Source organism: Eutrema salsugineum, unplaced genomic scaffold (assembly GCF_000478725.1).
Source record: "Eutrema salsugineum unplaced genomic scaffold, Eutsalg1_0 scaffold_3, whole genome shotgun sequence".
NCBI lineage: Eukaryota > Viridiplantae > Streptophyta > Magnoliopsida > Brassicales > Brassicaceae > Eutrema > Eutrema salsugineum.
In genome coordinates this window covers 3,313,936-3,331,700 of record NW_006256756.1, presented here as the reverse complement: position 1 = coordinate 3,331,700, position 17,765 = coordinate 3,313,936, and the positions used below count along the sequence as shown (strand labels likewise).

The window sequence follows — 17,765 nt, the reverse complement described above, 5'->3', positions numbered from 1 at the left end:
TCTTTTCTAACCATGAATACTCCAGCAAGAACTCTTATACTTCATATACATACCCCTAATGACTAGATGCTCAACAATCTTATCTAATAACTGATGGCTTAAGTTCTGGCAATCTCTACAGGGGCATAGCATTTCAGACAGATTACCTAATCTTCTTGCCGATGAATTCACGAAATTAGTTGCTCCTTCTGAGTACTCAACAGTATTCCTACATGTTAAATAAAAGTTAGACAAACAAGATAAGGCGAGATTGAGAAATATAAGTGTAAGTGTTAACAAGATCAAACCTTGGCAGAAAAATCCATGCCTTGTCCATATGAAAACGACTGAGATCGAGAAATTTCAGAGATTGTGTTACGAAGAATGTGGGATAAGGCGAGAATGACAGATCGAGAGATTGTGTTGTGAAGAATGTGGGATAAGGCGAGATTGACAGATCAAGAGATTGTGTTGTGAAAGATTGAGTTACTTTTTTTCTCCTCGCCGCCAAAAATATTTCAGACAAATTTTTCGGAAATTCAGCTTTTCCCGGTTAAACTCGTTCATCAGTAAAGAATGGCTCAGATCAGAGATGCAAAAGTGGAGAGAACGGCTCAGATCAGAGATCAGTAAAGAACAGCTCATATCTAACGGTGTAGAAAAGGCCACGTCTGCGATCTGCGTATAATTGATTCATTGACTAATCTATTTATACCAATTTTTATGTTTTAAAATTGGTTTAGAGAATTAAAAAAAATACATATATAATCCAAAAAAAATCAAAATTTATACGAATCAGTATTTAAATTTTGTAATATTTTTTCTACAAAAACCTGTCCAGAGATGTATAGTCAACAATACAGGGCGGCAAACAATAAAAAAGTACGAAATGTGTCACTATTTACAATTTTTGGTTGTTGGTAAATATTAAAATAGTGACAATCGGTGGCCAATACGTTGCTAATTGTTACAAACGAAATTCGTCATAGTTGTGGTGAGAAATTTATAAATATTACCGCACTTTGGATATAATATTTACATTCATAATTCAAAATATATAATACAAACAATATGGGATATATTACTTTAGGATATAGAGTTTACAAAAAATCCTTTAGGGTATAGAACTTTAGGGTATAGAGTTTACTCAAACACTTAGTTGTATATACAAAGAAGTTTTTAAGTATGGTTTAGGTTTTACAGAATCAATTCATATAATCCAAAAATTAATTTTAGGTATAGACTTAGTATGGTTTAGGGTATAGAGTTTACAAAAAATCCTTTAGGGTATAGCACTTTAGGGTATGCTTTAGTGTTTAATAGTCTAGCACTTTAGAGTATGGTTTAGTGTTTAATTTCATATAATTCGAAAATTAATTTCAGTTCATTATTCTTAAATATTTACGTATTAGGGTGTATGTATTTTAAATTAATTTCAGTTCATTATTCTTAAATAATTTAGGGATTATGGTATAGGTATTTTTATACAATGTCAGTTAATTTTGTCATATTTTTTTTTTTTTGGATGAATGTTAAATTTATTCGAACCAGAAAAAAAAAATCGTTTCTACATCAAAGATGCGAGCAAATAAATTCTAGAAATATATTATAAGATATGTAACCCCCTTGTCGCTTAGCTAAGTGTGTAGTCTGAAAGCAAACCACAGTTGCATGCCACCTTCGTATCTTCCATCCCCCAATAGCCTGATTGCGCTTAGCCGGTTTCTCAGTCCTTTATCAATGCTTTTTGCTACTCGCTTCCACTCCACGGGTCGCTGGCCATGTCTCCGATCATTCCGTTCTTTCCACAATGTGTGAATCGTCAGTTGGAAGAGATACCGGATGATAAATCCTGCAACTCTACACTTCTGGGGCCTCGAGATCAGATTAATCAGTATGTGCCAATCCACCGAGAAATCTTGTTTCAGTATACCACTTGCCAAGTTCCTCCAAACTCTTTGCGAGAATGGACAAGAGAAGAACAGATGTGTAACTGTCTCAACCGGTTCTCTGCAAAATACACACTCCGATGAGATGTTCTGATTCCATGCCTGCATCCTATCACCCGTCGATAACCGGTTTCTCACAGCTAGCCAAGCAATGAACCCCAACTTTGGACTATGATGCTTGAACCAGATTCCAGCAAACCAAGGAACTCGCTGCGAGGAGAGCAACTGATCCCTTGTGTTTCTGGTACTAATTTTGTCATATTATTTCCTAAATCTTTTTAAATTCAAAATTTTTAAAAACCCAAACTTAGTAATTTTTTTTTTTCACGACCACACTTATTCATAATATCACATAAGATAACATAAGTACCACAATACATCAAGTTTTAAACTTGGACATGAAACATAACCATAGAAATAAAACATAACCGAACCAGCATCTTAGACTACCAAACCATGTCTTAAGTTCAAATGAACAATATTTTGTCATTTGGCCATGCAACAGTTGAACCTATCGCATCAGAAATGTATGCAATCTCTGAAGTTGGTCTCCAAACCTTTGCAGTACTAATCTTAGCAACTTCAACCCAAACCTTGCTTGCATTTGGACCTAAGGGTACAAAGTGGCACACATCGTTCGGATCCGTTGAAGATACTCTTCCTTCAGCTACCTTGCATCCAGAGCTGTTGCAATCTAAAAGAAAACACTTAGTATGTCCACTTTTGGTGGAACTATTGCTGCCTGGACTCTACAGTTCAAACCAGAAAAATAGAATCAAGTACAAACATCAATACAACAGACAAACAAATAATCAAACTTTATATAAATAGCATACCACTGATTTTGGCTCAGATGCATTTGCCTCAGATGCATTTGGCTCAGATGCATTTGGCTCAGATGCATTTGGTAGGTGTTGCATCTGCAGACATGATTTCAATCTTCAGGACTGGCCATGAGATTTTCTTGTGAATTGCATCACTAAACGTGAACAATTCAGCGGTTGGCCTCCACAAATAAGCATCATTTTTATACACCTTCACAACTTCAATACTAACAGCATTCGGACCTAGAGGTATATTGTTAACCATCTCTTTTGAATTAGATGAGCACATGATTCCTTCACCAATAACCTCCTCTTCTTCATTAGTCCAATCAAATATTTTGCATCTTCGAATCTCATTGTCATCGGTTTGCTAAAATGTAAAAAAGCTAATGATTAGAGATATTGCAAGGAATTACAAACCACACTATTTACTATAATTACCTTTGATACATTGACCGAAGAGTTTGGAGCCTTGTCTAAAATTACTTTGTCTATTGGCCAGGCTATTTTGCATCCCACAGCTTGCTCAATAGATGACATATCTATTGAAGGCCTCCAAAGAGAAGCTCCTGGGGATAATGCAGATTTGACAACAATAGCCACTGCATTGGGACCAATTGGTACACGAACAATTTTGTACATCGGCTCAGCAGAGCAAAATTCGCCAGCACCAATCACATCATCTGTTGAGTCAAACCAATCCAGTATTTCTATTTTCACTCCTTCTTTCATACACCCACTACTCGCAGATGTTTCAGGATCACCATTACTTTTCTGATAGAAGGACAATGAATTATTAAATGTCATAATACTAGTTAACCAACTGACATATGAAAATAGTTACCTTCTTCCCAGCTAAGTCGTGGACCATTCCCTTTAACTCTCTAATCTCACTTTCCATATCAGCAATCTTTGCGTCTCTAGAATGCAGAAACACTAGCTTAGTAGCTGTAATCCCTCTGCCAAACCCCCTTACTCGGTCAGGTTTGTCTTTTTCCAAAACCTTGCTCACCGCATCTTCCCTGATATTTTCAGAAGCTGATGTAGAGTCCATTTGACTATCAAGTGACCGTATTTGTTCCTGATACAAACATATGTGCAGATGTTAACTCAATGATCATAATCCATTAACTGTACACAATATCTCAAATTTAAGAAATCTTACAATAGTATCAGCAAATTGAGACTTCACAGGTCTACCATCACCATGAGTGTGTGTCCCGCAATCCATATCTTACTCCTAGTTACCTTACGTGGGTCATTACTCTTTTTTCTCTATATAAAATACAGACATATGTTAGTACCATTTTTTTATTCTCAAGTAATTAATAATATAGATGTTTGAGTAACTGTTTTACCATATCATCAGCTAATCGAAGCATTCCTTTGCGACTGGTGGTGTGAGGAATCTGATTTCTTCTCAGCTCTTTGTACTTGTCACTTATTACCTACAATACAAATCTGAGTCAGTGTACATCTATAAGATATCACATGTAAACAAGAAAGTAACTTATTAAACATTGCTAACTAACCTTAAAATTAGTGCTACACTTGCTCCTAACCCAAGAGTTCCATATTTGAATGGATGGGATGTTGCTGGGTTTTAAAGCTAATCTATCACCAGCAGTATTCGCAGCTCTTACTTCTGTCACTAGCCTTGAATTACCAGCACTCCACAAACTTCCCAACTGCTTAATAATAACAGCTTTCTGCCACTCTTCATGCACGTTAAACCTCCCCTGCATCAAAATTTGCAGAGGTCAAACATGTTTACAATTTCATATGTAGTTTTCAGAGAAACTAAAATGCAAATTAAATATACCTTAATTTGCTCCCACATTGTGTCTCTTGTCACTGCATCAAGTTTTCTCCAATCAGGAAGTGTAACCGGAACGTGTTCCCTCACAAGAGGACCGAGAAAAGATGATAATGTTACTAAACCAGGCCCAACATGATCACCACAGTCAGTGAATGTAACTTCAACCTTTTCTTGAGGATTTTCAGCCACCTTATGCATCTTAGTTGGTCCTCTTCTCTTTTTTTCTTTCGCTACATCATCAGTGTTACCATTGCTAACTCCATCTTGTTCCATATTGACAGCTTCTTCTTCATTTCCATTATGTTCCTGTCCAGTATTCAAACCATCTTCTGCTTCTTTCTCAGAAACTTCTATCTCAGGAGCTTCATGATTAGACTCTTTCTCTGAAACAGCTTTCTCAGGAATTTCTTTCTTAGAAACTTCATCTCCGGACTCCTCATTATCATCATCTTCCCCATTCGAAGCTGACAAGCTAATAGGTTGCGGTGGAGCATCTTCTACCTCTTCACATGGCACTTTCCTTTTTCTACCACCATTTCTTTTCTTAGTACCAGTTTTTCCTTTCTTTACCTTTAGTGTTGTTGCAGGTGTGGCCTCCAAGCCTTGATTACGTCGACTACGACGGGAACCAACTTGTCCTCCTCCTCTTGTCTTTGCCATATCTGAATAAACGAAATGAAACTCAGATTCAAAAACCCCGAAAATCAAAATCCAACATGATGAAACTCAGATTCAAAACCCCAAAAATCAAAATCCAAGATGCATGTTTCAATCCTTTGCAAATAGATAACAACTCAAACTCAATATGCATTCTAAAAGACCAAAATCGATAAACAATGAAGCTTCAATTCGAGTGAGAACAAACCTTTTTCATTCGATCCACAATGAAGCTTCGATTCGATTCGATGGTATTGAAGCTTCGATTCGATTCGAGTATTAAATCTTCGATTCGATTTGATTCGATTGTCTGAGAAGAGAGAGTGAGAGAAAAAAGACAGAGAGAGAGAGTTACAGATTGTCTGAGAAGAGAGTCACTTGAGAGATGAATAAAAAAAATAAACTTATTTACATTTGGAGATATTTGACAAATACGATAGCGTTTATTTTTTCATCTGCAATGTTAAGGTGCCCGCACTCACCAAATTTAGGCGGCTAAAAGTTTTCATTTTCCCGCGATAGTATTTATAGCGTTTCATAATTATAAACGCTATGAACAAATCCCGTCCCCGTCTACAATAGCATGTTTGTCAATAACGCTATCGTATTATGCTATTAATACCCACATTTGTAGTGATATATATGTTCATTTGTACAATTATTTTTCACTCTTCAATATTGGAAACTAGCAAACAAGTTGTGCGAATTACAAATGATTTGCTCTCGTAAGTGATTATTTTTTTATCCTCTTTTTCAAAAAAAAAAGAAGAAAAAAGCTTGGATGCTTATAAATGGTTTATATGTAACTCTACTTGTTTTTATAAATGGTTTATATGTAACTCTACTTGTTTTTATATCTTACAAGTTGATTAGTTTTACGCTACTTGTTTTTATATAATAAATGTGGTTTAATGTCACTGCAGATTGCTAGAACAATCAATAGAACTATCATGGAACAAGGTCTAAGAGACCTCGGGCAGCTCGAGCAGGACCTTGTATTTGGGGATGCTGGAAGAAATGTTGTTATCAAATTCTTGACCACCAACAATGTAAGATGCCCTGCTTTTTAGTTTAAGTTTCAGACATCAGAAGATTGTTGTGCTGAAGATCATTAGCATTTCCAGGTTTTAAATCGAGAAAGCAAGCTGCGGTTAATGATAATTGGTGCGGCGATTCATCCTAAGAAGTTTGTAGTGAGGAACCTGATAGGCAGAAGCTCTTTGAGACAATTTCGTTTGAAGAACTGCGTAAAGAAATTATTGAGCTAAGGGTATTACCATTTTCGTCTTAAAGATTTTCTTATGTCTGCCTTGTGTATGTTTTTTATGATGTCTTATGGTACTTCATTTCTGTTTTAAAATCTACTTGTCAAGTTCTCCTGGGTCCGAATTTGATTTACCACATAAACCAGACAATATACTGAATAGTAAATCTTTCGTATTGGAATGTGTAATGATGTTATTAAAATTGACATCACATTTCGTATTGGAATGTGAAATTTATTACTAGTTGACAAGTGACAAAATTTGGAGATGTATGTGATATAAGAAGTTGTAATGATCTTATTAAAATTGCAAAACCTCTCCTCGAATTGATGTAATACCCTAAAAAAGAAAACACATAATTACAGTGAATTCTGGAATTACAAACCCTAACTTCCTCTTCGAAACCCTAATACAACAAGAATACTTGATAAAAAAAAAAAGTTTCCTTAAAAATAGAGAGCGTGTGACCCAAGTTCTGGAACCAGTAGATGAAACCCTAAATTTCAATCCCCTTTGTTCCAAGAATCATCGATCGTACAGCACAGACCGACATAACGGGCAAGTGTTTTTGCGTTGAAGCCACTCAATGAGACAGCGATCGTGGAAGACATGGGAACAGGTCATGCGTGTAGGGACACCAGTTTTTTTGGAATTCGAACCCGAGAGCTCGTCGAGACAGATTGAACACGGCTCTGTTTCCATACTCTTCAGTTCCTCTGTATTCATCTTACTCCCTAGTAAAACCATCCTCAATAACTCCTCGCTGTTAACCACGACGGTCTGGTGAGTAATTTTGACGGAGATGGTCAAGTTAAAACCGTTACGGCCAAAACCTAACGCTGTTGCAGCCGTTGATAACCAGTGGTGGTGGCTAACGAGTTGATCTTGGAGAAGCCTTCGGATGTGGCTGCGACTTATATTACAGAGATTGATGAGAACGGGAGGATAAAGCGACCGATCGGTATCAGAGATCTCACCGACGTAGATGATGATTGTCTTTGCGTATCCTTCTGATGGGAAAAGTTTCCTCGCATGGAGGATGCGAAATTCCACTTGAGGAGGAGTGTTCATGTTTTCAAACGTAAGATTCCTAGCAAACTTCAGAAGAGATACTCAAGGAAACCTAAAATCTAAGAGAGAAACAGAGAAGAGTGTGAGAGAGAAAATTATGAAAATCAATCGAGAATGAATTGTGAAGCTTAGGGTTATGTAAATGAGATATATATATATATAGCGTTGTCAATTGTAATTGATTTTTGTTACGCGCTTTTAACGGTCATATATCGACCAATTTCCTTTCTTTTATGTTTTGTTATAAAGTTTCCTTTTTCTTGTCAACTAGTAATATTTTTTTTTTTGTTTAATTGGTTTAAACTCTAAAATTCGTTTTGCTTTACTACTTAGTTTTAATAAACTCAAAACACCTCCGGTCTTAATTATGGGGAAGGAAACCATGAAACTGTGCCCGGAGATTGAGGTGTTGGAATCAGGAACCGGGAAAAAAAAATTGAGATGATGTAGCTGGAAGACGGAATGTGGCTAAAGGCATTTGTAAGACCTATACTGAATGAAATTGGTATCTAATATCCCAAAAGAGTTTGAAAGTCTCACTAACTCAAGGTTTTCGAAGCATGAATTAAGTGTAGTTGATTTGGGTTTGGCTTTAACAGGCGAAGCAATTCCGCTTGAATATAATTTTGTTGGTCTCAATGCGATAAGCTTTGACAAAGGGTGCTATGTTGGTCAAGAGCTTATAGCTCGTACTCAACACCTGTTAAAGCGGAATTGATAGCAATTGAAACAGTAAACCGGGTTCTTACATCTTATGATCAAGAAACTAACTATACCGGTAATTAATTATGAAAAGTTAAACCAAGTCTGTCAGTTTATTGAGTTGGTGGTCTTTGTTGTAGATTAAAGGCAAAAACCTAGTTTGATTTTGGTTTAAGAGTCAAACCAAGTCTAAAGAAGTCTGGTTTTGATTTTGGTTAAGACTTTACGAGTTGTATGTGAACAACATAAAACCATTGAAGGTATGTACAAACTTTGGAGATTTATGTGATAAGAAGTAATGATGTTATTAAAATTTCAAACCTCCTCGAATTGATTTAATACTCTAAGAAAAAAAAAAAATTACAATAAATTCTGGAATTACAAATCTTAACTTCTTCTTTCGAAATCCTAACACAACAACAAGAATACATGATAAGAAAAAAGTTTCCTTAACAATAGAAACGTGTGACTCAAGTTCTGCAACCAGTTGATGAAACCCTAATTTCAATCCCCTTTGTTCCAAAATCATCGATCATACAGCACAGTACGACACAACGGGCAAGTGTTTTTGCGTTGAAGCCACTCAGAGAGACAGCGACCGTGGAAGACATGGGAACAGGTCATGCGTGTAGGAACACCATGTTTTTTGGGATTCGAACATGAGAGCTCGTCGAGACAGATCGAACACGACTCTGTTTCCATTCTCTTCAGTTCCTCTGCATTCATCCTACTCCCTAGTGAAATAATCGTCGATATTTCATCCTCGTCGATGTTCGATGGAGGAAGATCAGAGTTAGCCGCGACGTTCCAGTTAGTAATTGTGGCGGAGATGATCAAGGTAAAAGCCTCATGGCCAAAAATTAGCTCGGGAATATCCATGTTTGAAAACGAAGATTCCTAGCAAAATTCAGAAGAGTGATGCAGAAATTCTGAGAGAGAAACAGAGGAGAGAGTGAGAGAGAAATTATGAAAATCAATCGAGAATGGATTGTGAAGCTTAGGGTTATGTAAATGAGATATATATAAGCGTTGTCAATTGTGATTATTTTTGTTTCGCGCTTTTAACGGTCACATATCGATCAGTTTCCTTTTTATGTTTTGTTATTAAGTTTCCTTTTTTCATATCAACTAGTAAGAAATTTCCTTTTTTCTTTTTTTTGTTGGTATGTGATTTCAGGTTGGAGTAAATATCTTTGGTGTATATATGTTCTTCTGTAGAATTAACATTCACTCTTCAAATTTGGAAACAAGCAAACAAGTTGTGTAAAATCTACTAATGATTTGCTCTCGTAGGTGATTATTTTATTTATCCTCTTTTTCAAAAAAAAATAGAGAAGAAAAAAAAAGCTTGGATGCTTATATAAACCTCTTTAGTTGGGGTATATATATACTTTAGAGTTTAATTTCAGCAAATTTGAGGTCAAATCTGTAACTCGAAACAGTTTTGATTAAGACAGAGGAGATCATGGGGTTACACCGTGGTTAAGCTTTAACCTCAATTTCAGGATTTTTCTAAACCAGATTTTAAAACCCCGGTTTAGTTTTTTCCAACGGTAATTTGTTGAACGTCGAAATTCTCACTGTGTTTGGGAGGGAATATTGAAAATTTAATATTTGAAATGGGCCTTTCCGTTTTGCCTCTTGGGCTAATATTGTAAAATGATATATATATATATAGCTATATATATATATATATATAGATTCAACCAAATTGTAAAATCATTGTTACAAGCCGAAGGAAAAATTAGCCGTTTGATCGAAGAGGAGGAGCTTCGTGTGTGTCTTCTTCTTCTCTATCTCTCTCCGTCAACAGTAGGGCTTTTGAATTCGAATTTTATTTTGGAGGTTTTTGTTGTTGTTGGTGTGCGATTTTGCTAAAGGATATTTAGGCTTTCATCGAATTTGTTGGTGTTTGCTTTAGGTTTTTACCCAATCGCAATTCTGTCGCTAATTTCTTCAATAGGATTTTAGCTTTTTCCCCAATATGATGTCTCTGATTATCGTGTTTCCTGTGAATTCTCATTTTTAGTTATACAATATCAGCGACGGAGTTGATCGCAAACGAAATTACTCGAAATCCTACCAAAAAATTCTCAAGTCAGATGTTCCAGTATGTTCCGTTCAATCCTTTACGTGTGCTTGGTCTTTTGATTTTGCCTATTTACAGTTTGATCTCGTCTCTCTTCTCTGCAGCAACAGATAACCAAAAAAAATTATATGGATTCTTCTCAACCAGTATAGAAATGTATATGCATACATACACACACGCATCTACATATACATACATGCACATCTGCATTCATACATACATGCATATCTGCATTCATACATACTTGCATATCTGCATACATACTTGCACAATTGCTTGCTTCCTTGATTATGTGCTTAACTTCCATATTTTTCTTTGATTTCCTGCTTACTTGCTTCCTGGATCTTTGCTTATTTTGTTTCTTGCTTCATTGACTCATTGTTTCTTTTCTTGCTTGCTTGCTTCCTGGATCTTTGCTTATTTTGTTTCTTGTTTCATTGACTCGTTGTGTATTTTCTTTCCTGCTTCCATGTTTTTCTTTGATTTCCTCCTTGTTTGCTTCCTGGATCTTTGCTTATTTTGTTTCTTGTTTCATTGACTCGCTGTTTATTTTCTTGCTTGCTTCCTGGATCTTTGCTTATTTTGTTTCTTGCTTCATTGACTCATTGTTTGTTTTCTTGCTTGCTTCCATGTTTTTCTTTGATATCCTGCTTGTTTGCTTCCTGGATCTTTGCTTATTTTGTTTCTTGCATCATTTACTCATTGTTCATTTTCTTGCTTGCTTCCGTTTTTTTTATAATTTCCTGCTTACTTGCTTCCTGGATCTTTGCTTATTTTTGTTTACTTTGTTGCTTCCTTATTTTTCTTTTATTTCCTGCTAACTTCCCGCCTTACTAGCTTCTTGCTTCTTTGCTTATTTTCTTTCTTGGTTCCTCGCCTACTGAACGTGTTTAACTTTACTTGCTTCTTTTACATTTTTGCTTGTTCCATATTTTATTTGATTTCTTGTTTGCTTGCTTCCTGCTTCTCTGCTTATTTTGTTACTTGCTTCTTGCGTGCTTCTGTATTTTTCTTTGATTTCCTGCTTATGTTTTTCCTTACTAGCTTCTTGCTTCTTTGCAAATTTTCTTACTTGCTTCCTCGCCTACTGAACTTGTTCAACTTTTTGTACTTCTTTACTCAAAGCTAACTCTCTAGCTTAATTTCTGTAGATAGTTTCTTACTTACCGTTTCGAAATAGTACATGAGAAGATGTCACCTTCATGTCAAAGAAGAAAGCCGCGCAATTGAAACACAGTACAAAGTAAATACCGGTTTTTCTTTTCTCTTGTTTAAAGTGATCCACTAGAACATTTGTTGTTAATTTATTGACTTCTTGTATGCAGAGACTTTGGCGATCTATAATCAAAAGATTTGCACAAGATGGTTCACGCTTTGCCTCAGTTAAGGGAAAGAGCTCTCTCTTCATGTAGAGGTCAGTTTTATGCTTATAACATAAACCATGGAAAAAAGTTTGATTAAATATACTTATCTTACAAGTTGATTAGTTTGACGCTACAAGGTAGATCCTTTGTTTTTATAAAATAAATATGGTTTAATGTCACTGCAGAGTGCTAGAACAATTAATAGAACTATCATGGAAAAAGGTCTAAGATACCTCGGGAAGCTCGAGCAGGACCTTGTATTTGGGGATGCTGAAAGAAAAGATGTTATCAAATTCTTGACCACCAACAATGTAAGATGCTCTGCTTTTTAGTTTAAGTTTCAGACATCAGAAGATTGTTGTGCTGAAGATCATTAGCATTTCCAGGTTAGAAATCGAGAAAGCAAGCTGCGCTTAATGATGATTGGTGAGGCGATTTACCCCAAGAAGTTTGAAGTGAAAAGGGACGAAAGATGATGGAGGTAATTAACAATATTTCTCTCTAAAAAGGCTTGAACCGTGGTAACTAAAAATCATTTTTGAGCTTTTCTACTTCTTGATGTAGTAGCTGTGAACGAGTTGAGATTGCTTGGACCGGTACCAAATGAGCCTTAAAAAAAGCACAACAGGATCTTTCTCAGTCTCAAGCTAGATGTTCTTAAGGTACGTATCTTCCTCAGGCTTGTTTTTATATAGAAAAAGTATGACAATGTAATATCTTGAATCTTTTGATCCGTGTGGCTCAGAAGAAGCGAGCTGCTAGCAGAGATCGGGTTGGTGAAACTCAAACATGGCAATCGTCTCGTTTTTATCCAATATGAAATGCTCAGGCCTGGAAAAAATGGGAGCTCGAGATCAACTTGGAAGGTAATTTCTATCCAATTACCTTTTAGATCCTGGTTTTGTCAATTTTCCTTTCATTCCATTGATTCTCGGAACCAGGAAATGTATGATTAGGTACTTGTTATGGACAAGTTCACAGTGAAGACAATGTCTTCTGTCTGCAAAATGTCCGAGATCACACAAGAAGGCATTTTTTTTGTAAGGATTATCTTGCTCAGAACTTGAAGCGATCAAAATTTTATCTTCTATGGAAATATTTTGAGGTTTGGTTTCATTTCCCAGTGGTTGACGTCATAACTAAACATAGACAACCTGTGACCTCCGTGGAGGCAATATACTTTATTCAACCGACCCAGTCAGAGTAAAAAATTCTTCCATCTGAGATAGTTGACATCAGTTTCTCGCCAATTATCTTATATGGCTATCTAAAGCTGTTCCTCATTTTATATTTTTTTCCAGTGTTGCTGCGTTTTTGTCAGATATGACTGGAAAATCACCACTTTAGAAGAAGTATGTGAAAAATTCCTTCATATTTTATAACTTCATATATCTATGGGTTGTCTTATTCGAAATAATTATTTTCTTACATGTGGCTTTAGGGCTTTCGTTTTCTTTAGTTCTCCTGTTTTTAGAAGCTTAGTTACTCTCACTAGGAAGGACCTGAGAGCAATGAAACGAATTGGCGCACTGAAAGAGGTTGCTTCTATATGCCACTCTATATTTTCGTTCACACTTTCCTTATCAACATGCAGTCACACAGGATAGTTATAAATGTAAAATTTGATTGGTTTCAATAATATGCAGATGAACTTGGATTACATTAGCATGGACAGCCAGGTATCATCCCCGTTTAAAATCTTGATTGATTTGTGTCTATTCCTCAAGATTTGCATAGTTTGACAATGGTGATATCTAATGATGAGTTTGATGCTTGACCTATCAACTTATTGGTTTCTATCTTCGAAGCTAAACTCTCTTTTTAATAACAACTTAGAACTGCCTTCAGAAAGTCTGCAAATTGTATAACTTGACATGATCAAACGATCTTTGTCTATAGGACAATGCCTGTGTTTTAACTACTATTTCATTTTGTTTCTATATTGAAATCTGTTTGTTTTGTCTATAGGAAAATGCTCTAGAAGAAATTTATATCAGAGAGCAGATGCATGCTTGAAGTGGTAGCTAAACGCATTGCTACAGTTTTGGCCTCATTAAGGGTACGAGGCACATATCCAAACCTTGTTTTTGGTTTGGCATGAAATTCCTACGACAGTTAATCTTTATCTTTAACCTCTTCTAGTATACAGGAATATCCCTTTGTGCGCTACCGTGGAGCCAAAGCGCTTGATGTCACGACAATGACAACATACCATAGACCAGGTCTAGAGCTTCACTGAGACAATTTTCTTTCAGTTACGCTTGATATGCCACTTAAAAGAGAATAACCTTTTTGTGTTCGTTAGATCGCACCTCTCTCATTCATGAGTGGACATATGATGTGATGTGCCACGATTTGCTTACTATGGAAAGGAAATAAGTACACACACGAGGTGAAATTTTGATTTTTCGTTCAAATCTTGTTAAAAGTTGGTTGTAGTTCATCACTACAGCATATGGTAATTTCCCTTTTATTTCTTAGTGTATATATTCCGAGTAAAATTGGTGATAATCCTGAGAAGAAAGAGGTTCTTGTAGATGAAGAAGATCTCATTTGGCTGGAGTTTCGTGATGCTCACAATGCAGATGTATTTCTCACCTTATCTATATCACTTTATAAGATTCAACATGGCTGCTATGTGGATTTCGTTGAAATAAGCTATTTTTGTGTGTTCAGGCCAGTAAAAGATTGCATGAGAAGATGACAAACTTCGTGTCAAAGAACAAAGCCGCACAATTAAAACACAGTTCAAAGTAGTTACCTGTTTTTCTTTTATCTTGTTTGAAGTGATCCACCAGAACATTTCTGATTAATTTATTGACTTTTTGTATTCAGAGACTTTGGTGATCTTTCATCAAAAGATTTGCAGAAGATGGTTCACGCTTTGCCTCAGTACAGTGAGCAAATTGATAAGCTTTCTCTTCATCTAGAGGTCAGTTTTAAGCTTATAACATAAACCATGGAAGAAAGTTTGATGTAGTATTCCTATCTTGCAAGTTGGTTACTTTGACGCGACGAGGTAGATCGTTTAATTTGTATAAAATAAATGTGGTTAATGTCACTGCAGATTGTTAGAACAATTAATAGAACTATTATGGATTAAGGTCTAAGAGAACTTGGGCAGCTCGAGCAGGACCTTGTATTTGGGGATGCTGGAAGAAAGACGTTATCAAATTCTTGACCACCAACAATGTAAGATTCTCTGCTTTTTTTAGTTTTGACTAAGTTTCAGACATTAGAAGATTGTTGTGCTGATGAAAATGATCAAAATTTCCAGGTTATAAACCACGAAAGCAAGCTGCGGTTAGTAATGATTGTTGCGGCGATTTTACCCCAAGAAGTTTGAAGTGAAAAGGGACAAAAGATGATGGAGGTAATTAACAATATTTCTCTCCAAAAAGGCTTGAACCTTGGTAACTTATAATCATTTTCGAGCTTTTCTATTTCTTGATTCAATCCTACATCTAACAAAATTGTCAGGCGATGCTGTAGTAGCTGTGAACAATTTGAGACTGCTTGGACCGGTACCAACGGAGTCTTAAAAAAGCACAACAGGATCTTTCCCTCTAAAGGTACGTATGTTTCTCATTCTTGTTTTATATAGAAAAACTATGACATTGTAACATCTTGAATCTTTTGATCCGTGTGGCTCAGGTATGTGAAACTCAAACATGGCAATTATCTCGTTTCTATCCAATCGTAGAGGTCTTTACCTTTTGGAAACTTTCAAATTCTACTTTACGCATTGTATGTATATTTTAAAGAATCGATGACACGTTTGTGGATAATGTATTTTCAGGAACTTAACAAGACTACCCTTGCATGAATGAACCAAAGCCAACCTTTTACTCTGGCTCTCAATCTCCATCAGTGAGTCCGGTATTGCCTCATTCAAGATGAACACCTTTGCCACAAACTTACAGGAAAGTGGAAATTTCTGGGAAAACTTGCATCTCTGAATAACAGACGCAGGGCTACGCCTCCACAAATCACCTGAGTAAGTTGTCATTTTATTCATCTCAAAACAATCTCTACATCTCTTATACATTGGACTATTCGTTTTCTCATAATGTGAATATTGATGGGTCCTCTTATTAGCGGAAATGTTAAAAATATTTCAAAGGGACTGATGAATCCCTTGTATGCAGCTTTGGATCTTACAGAGAAAAGCCAAGCACCGAAGCAAGAAACCAGTTCGTGGAATGAGGCCTTCATTGCATTTGCATTCATTAATGCATTCATCATTCATTAATTCATTCATGCATTCATTAATGCATTCATCTATGCATACATACACACTCATGAATATTATCTTCTATACAGGCATACGCACTCATGCATATTTTCTTCTTTACATGCATACACAATCATGCATATTCTTCTTTGATTATTTGCTTATTTGTTCATTGCTTCCTTCATCGATTCTTTGCTTACATGCTTGTCCTGTTTATTTGCTTCCTTCTTTGCTTCTTTTGTTTATTTCTTTGCTTTTTTTTTTTTGCTTCTTTGTTTCCTTGATTGCTTCTTTACATGCTTTACTAGCTTGCTTCTATGATTTTTCTGTTAAGTGCATTGCTTGCTTCTCTGATTTCTCTGTTTAGTACATTGCTTGCTTCTTTGCTTTTTGATTCTCTGTATTGTGCATTGGTTGCCTTTGCTTCTTTGATATCTCTGTTTTAATTCATTCATTTCTCTGTTTTACATCACTGATTCGTTCTTTAACTAGCATGATTTTTCAATATACCATCGTTCAATACATTTAAAATATATATTTATGACTTTAATTTACTTCATTTTTGGTCGACCACATTTATTTTTACTTCATATAATGCGATTATTAGCATTATTATCTGCTAGTCTTCTTTACTTTTTTTTGTTAGTTAAGACAAGATTATTATTAAAATATTTTAGCAGCCGAGAGTTGAGAGATTCGTGTAGGATATAATAAATATGTATGTATCTCTCTCAACACAATGATGTACGAAAAATTGTTTATATATATTTTAATAAATAAGATTTCAATCAAGTTAAACACTGAAGAAATTAGAAAAGAAGTTTAAAATTGGAAATTTAATATGAAAAAGCCAATGTTTTCAGACCCAGATCGGATTGGGCGATTTGACCGGTTGAACTATGACCCAGCAAAGTTTTTGGTTTGATTTTTGTTAAAATCTCGGATGCTATTAAATCGCTTAAACCTACAAAAACTTGTTCAAACTTGATGAACCGGTAAAAAAATTAAAACAAATTATAAAAATGATCTATTATTTTGATGATATTTTTTTCTTAAAAAAATATAGTTTTGAAAAGCAAAATTAAAACAAATTGTAGATAACATAGAATAACAGAAAATAAAGAAAATGAGGCGGCAACAAAATCAAGAGATATTGGCTAAGGTTTTCTATATTATTATTTTTTGAATTATTTTTGGATTTTATGAGATAATTGACATATACTTTTGTTTTAACTAGTTCATTAATCATGTGTTTGAAATCTTAAGTTTATAAAATTTTGAAGGACTATTAATAGATTAATTAATTTAGTTAATTTTAGAAAAATGTGAATATTGAACAAAATCTTAGGTACATCTTTTGGGCATTTTCTTACTTCTAAATCAACAATTCTGAATCTTCTTTAGATATTTTGATTGTTTACACTTTAAACGATTGTTATGTACACCAACCTTGTGACCAAAATAAAGCCCAAAAAAGCAAAAACATTAAATAATCTTTATAAATGATGAACATATATCATTATTTGTTGAACTTCAATTATTGCACCAAACAAGTCAAAGAGTCGCAAACAACAATACAAGAGACAAAGAGAGAACGAACTCATTTGGGATCAACAACAATAATGAAAGATTCTCCAAGCTTAAGCTCAACACCCATAAGACTGCTATCTTCACCACGCTGTTGAAAACCACTATCTCAATGGCACCAAATGCATTCTTCAAAAACGACACAACTTCTTCAATATGTGCATGTCCGACGTTGTATTTGGTAGCATACGTATTAGTATGATCCATCATGGCTACAGATGTTAA

General features: G+C 35.3%; 1 protein-coding gene and 1 pseudogene across 1 annotated transcript; one reads left to right on the top strand and one right to left on the bottom strand.

The window, feature by feature from the left end:
* Nucleotides 1–7,018: 7,018 nt before the first annotated feature.
* LOC18014408 lies at nt 7,019–9,145 on the bottom strand. The gene is made up of 2 exons (XM_006396725.2): nt 8,795–9,145; nt 7,019–7,591 (listed from the first exon to the last, which is right to left on the bottom strand). The coding sequence occupies exons 1-2, from the start codon at nt 9,143–9,145 to the stop codon at nt 7,019–7,021; spliced, it is 924 nt and encodes a 307-aa protein (XP_006396788.2).
* Nucleotides 9,146–11,931: 2,786 nt separating this feature from the next.
* On the top strand, nt 11,932–15,211 carry LOC112085248 (annotated as a pseudogene).
* The last annotated feature ends 2,554 nt before the right edge of the window (nt 15,212–17,765 follow it).